At 32.0% G+C, this 4,689-nt stretch overlaps 1 protein-coding gene across 2 annotated transcripts; it reads left to right on the forward strand.

The window, feature by feature from the left end:
• The first annotated feature begins 2,065 nt into the window (after positions 1–2,065).
• Positions 2,066–3,721, forward strand: LOC116342585. Of its 2 annotated transcripts, none has more exons than XM_031770259.1 (2): positions 2,066–2,181; positions 2,284–3,721. In XM_031770259.1, the coding sequence occupies exon 2, from the start codon at positions 2,294–2,296 to the stop codon at positions 3,713–3,715; it is 1,422 nt and encodes a 473-aa protein (XP_031626119.1). In that variant the 5' UTR covers positions 2,066–2,181; positions 2,284–2,293; the 3' UTR covers positions 3,716–3,721. The 2 variants fall into 2 exon arrangements, with proteins under 2 accessions (XP_031626119.1, XP_031626120.1); XM_031770260.1 differs by having other exon boundaries at positions 2,104–2,181; positions 2,261–3,721.
• The last annotated feature ends 968 nt before the right edge of the window (positions 3,722–4,689 follow it).

The raw sequence follows: 4,689 nt of genomic DNA on the forward strand, positions 1-4,689 counted from the left end.
TCGACCACGCGAGGCAAGTTTTTGTTACTTGTATTTCTCTTTTTGTTGGTATTTCCTTCATTTATGTGTACAGCATGACTATTATTTTCCTATCGCATTGCTTGACATGAGTCCCATGCACACACAGCTTAACAATGGTCATTACAGGATAGAGTGATGATAAGGCAATGCAATGATTTGGAAATCAACAATTTAATATAAATGCATTGCCGTTTTGAAAAGTGAATATTGTGTGAATAACGTATTTTAGTGTGAGATGATCGACTGTGATCAATGTTTGATTTTCATTTTGGTTGGAAATTATTTTCGAATCAAACCAACGGAAATGATGTTTTCCGTGGTCTTTGTGTTCTTTTCTTAATTGCTCCAAATTGTCATTTTTCATGCAATAGTTGATTATGGTTAGTAAGTTTGATTTTAATTTTGAGTTTTTTTTTTCAATAATTCGCCCGAATCATGCATAGAGTAAGGAAGGCATCACAAACAGTGGAAAGACAGAGAAAGAAGAATGTAAATAGAAATCGCTGTAGTTGAGGGTTTTGACCTGAAAGGAGGTCAAATAAAGCGTATAGGGATTTTGTTGTGTGTGCTTTTTTTCTCTCGTGTCTTTTATTTCGCTTCTCTTTGCCTGTTCGTTGTGATGTCGCGCGCACCGTACAACTGAAGTTATACAATCTTACAAAAAAAATATTTTACTACACACCACACATACATAAATATATGCCGCATCATAAAAAAACAGTAGAGGAATGTGCTATACATGCGCACACAAATACACTCGTTTCTATATTGTGAGATTAACTTTTACCGAAGTATTGCGAGCCGCACTCACTCAAGATGATACTCGCGCGAGCTCACACACAAATATCAACAGCATAATTTTGTTATTACTTTCAGTCATTCGCGGCTTTCAATATATAGTCCGAAAACTCGCGACACACAACGAACGAAATGGAACTGGAACTGTGTGTTCTGCATTAAGACAAAAAAAAACAACAAATGAACACAATGCAACGTATTCATAAACTACATTACATGTAGTTCTTTCTCTTTCAATCCACTGGTTGCTCTAGCTTCTGTTTATTTGTTCGTTAAAATTCTGTTCACATGCTCAATTTCCATGTCCTCATTGCTATAGCTTCAATCGGCCGAGCGGACAGTTAGACTGGCTCATTGCATATTCGGCTACTGTTTATGTGTACTTTATTTGTTTCTCTTTTATTTTATATGTTGCAATGATATACACTAAAAATATCGTATTACACGTTAAAATACGTTTCACAGGAATCAGCACTAGAATCATCATCATAAAGAGAGGGGGAGAGAAAGAGAAATATAAAATAAATTTATGACCGTTAATTGGGTTTTAATATTTCTACAAACGCGAAAAAAAATCGTCTAAAGTACAACCGATTATTTAATAGGTATCTTTTTCTGCTTTCACGCTTTCGATATTGCTTTCAGTGCCTTTAAACATACGAGAATGTGTTTACTTCATTTATTTGATCAAATGGGTACATATATTTGTTGGGCTTTATTTGCTTACTTTGGTATAAATATATATCATACTATTTAATAAGCGCACGCTCTCCTTTTTTCCTTTCTCACTTTTTACACCAGTTCGCAGCAACAGGTATATTTTATAAAGCGAGAGATAGAAAAGAAGAAAAAAATCCATATGTTGAATTGCTAAAAATAAATAGGGGAAGAGTATGCTGGATTGTTTTTAGACAATATCGCAGGTTCAGGTTATTTAATTGATTAATTTATGCATTTATACTTATTTAGAAAATAAACGGTATCTTTTTTTGCTAAATCAAATTTCTTCTTTATATTCGTTATAAATATTTTATCATTGATATACATTTTATACAATTGATCGAAAAAGAAGAGACTTTGGTTAATTTTTGTTCATAAGTGAAGATGGTCACATTTGCATGTGTATCGTGGTTAACATTAAAACCACTGTCAAATTTCTGAAAAAAAACCTACAAAAATGGCTACTGTTGTGTATGTAAACCAAAGTGTGGCATTTTACGAGTACGAGGCGTCCTTCTGTCATCCTTACTAATTACACTTGAGCATACACTTTACAAAGGTAAACGTTTACGTTTCATTTTGAAAAGAAATTCGCACAAAAACGTCTGACCTTTGCATTTTACCTTCCAACTCAAATAAATTGTAAGTAAAACATTATAAAAGTATACTATATATAAATTTTCTATTGAAAAGATTTTGTTTTATAAAAAGCAATTAATAGATTTATTTGCCATTGTTCTACAGAGATTCTATTATGGATTTAAAACTTCAGAAACGCAGGTACATTGTTGAAGACAATGAAACCGATGTGAATAATAAAAAAAGTAAACGTGTGAGAAAACCGGAATTCAATTTATTGCAACTAAATGTCGATTGCTTGGAGAAGGTGTTCGAATGTTTACATTCATTCGAAGAACTTAGAGCGGTTGCCATTACCAATAGATATTTTTTGGAAAGTGCAAGCTATATATTCAATAAAAAATACAACAACACATTAATTGCATTCGACCCATTTGCATCAAATGGAAGGATTTTCAATAATTTTTTATATATTTTGGATGGATTTGGTGATAAAATAAAGCGATTACAAGTAACATTTTACCATGAAAAACGGTATCGCAATCGAAACGAAAAAATCCTTTCAATAATCATCGAAAAATGCAGTAAAAGTGTTGTGGAACTAAATTTATCAAATGTTCAAAGTGATATGATAATTGACAAACCATTTCCACAAATGCGAAAATTCACGCTCAATGAGAGTTATTTGTCGGATTCACTAACACATGTCATTCAAAATTCACCGAATATTTCGAGTTTGGAATTTTATTCCGTCGAAAATGTTTTTAATTCAAAAATCTTGGAACAAAAAATTCCGTTAATGACACATTTTGGAAACTATAATCAAGTCATTATGGATTCAGAAGTGGAAAATTTGCAGAAATTTCGTTGTTTCATTAATGTGAATCAACAATTGATCAGCTTGGGTATTGGAGCAGAAGAATTGGAAAGGTTGTTCCATTATGAAGAGGTTCGCCAGCAATTCTTTAAAACGATTCATCGAAAATTACCATATCCTGATCACAGAAGTCTTATCACATATTTACTTCCATTCGAATCCATTTATTTTGGACAATTGAATCAATTGAGCATCTCGATGGGAGATGCAACGAATTTTCTGCACTGCATGAGAGAAAATCGGATTGAAATTGCAAAATTACCGCTACAACAACTTGAATTCTATGTTGATAATTTGAATGTTGAGTCAGTTGATTTGATTTTACATTGCCGCCATTTGAAAAGGCTACGCCTATATATTGGCGAAGGTTTGGATGTTATACAGTTGACTAGAGCCGCATTATATTTACGGCAACTTAATGAGTTGGACATCTTTTTGATGTATAAAGAGAAACCAAATTATTCAGTTATTCCAGAGGTTATAAGAATAATAATTGAAAATCTTGAACGTGATCGGCACAATAAATTTGTCATTGGCTTTGAACTAAAGTACGAAAAAGAAACGGCACGCCGATATGAAACGTTTTTAAGTGATTTTTTTTCACAAAAACTCCCAAATATTTGGCATGTTCGTTTTGAGACGAAGAACATCGAAATCAAACGACAAAATTCAAACAAACTTCCATTTTTATGCGCCATTTTGGAAAAAAGCATCGCATAGATTATTTGCAGCTATTACTTTCATTTACAGCAATATTTATTTTATATATATCTTATGTTGAACTTAAAATCGATAAAAAAAATTGAATAAGAAAATCAAACAAAATATTTTGAAAACAATTTGTCTATTTATTTAGAACCTATCAAATGCATCATATTGTATTGATGATGATAACGATAACAAAGGCAGCACTGTTCACAAAAAAGGTGTCAACTTCACTTCAATTCATAGATTTCGCAAATTAGATTCACTTTGGCACCACTACAATATATATTAATGTTTGCCTTTCTCTGCGTGCCATATTTATCGCAATTATACATTCATCACTAAAAATCAATTTTGGTGAAAGTAGCTGAATCAAATGAGTATTTGGCAGCCATCGCAGCCTATGTTTTTGCGTCTAGAAACAAAGATCAAGAAATTATGATAAAATGCCTCGGCACAAAATTTAGAAATAGACGAAATTCATTTGCCGAAATAGAAATGATTCTCAAACATTTCGGAAAATACATAACAAAATTGAACATTGATTTTGGACCACCATTTTGTTCTCTAAGGCACAAGAAATAATCAATGAAGTCAACAAATATGCAAATTGTTAGAATTAAAATGGTCGTATCTTCAAAATGCAGTTGAGTTTCAAAACCCATTCAGCAAACTACAAAAATTGGTATTTTATCAAAGTTTTAAGCCGTTTTGGAATGTGATGAATATTTGATATGCATTTGACAGATTCGAATTCGAAGATCTTATAATCAAATGCAACAACAGAACGTGGAACTTATGCCATGCATTTATACATTACAAGCATTTTGGAGTTATCCAATAATAAATTGACCATTTGAATTTGCCAAAATAAAACATCTAAAACTGACTGGAAATGGAACAATTGCAATGTGGCTTCAAAAATCTCATCAAATTCAACAATTGGAACTATTGGCCTGAAAATTAGATGAACTTAAAGTCAATTTCAT

This window comes from Contarinia nasturtii, unplaced genomic scaffold (genome assembly GCF_009176525.2).
Source record: "Contarinia nasturtii isolate CC-2019 unplaced genomic scaffold, AAFC_CNas_1.1 Cnas_scaffold_864, whole genome shotgun sequence".
NCBI classification, from domain to species: domain Eukaryota; kingdom Metazoa; phylum Arthropoda; class Insecta; order Diptera; family Cecidomyiidae; genus Contarinia; species Contarinia nasturtii.

Bases quoted from the DNA above. Each gene is read 5' to 3' on its own strand.
- LOC116342585 (XM_031770259.1), top strand. From the start codon at position 2,294: ATGGATTTAAAACTTCAGAAACGCAGGTACATTGTTGAAGACAATGAA.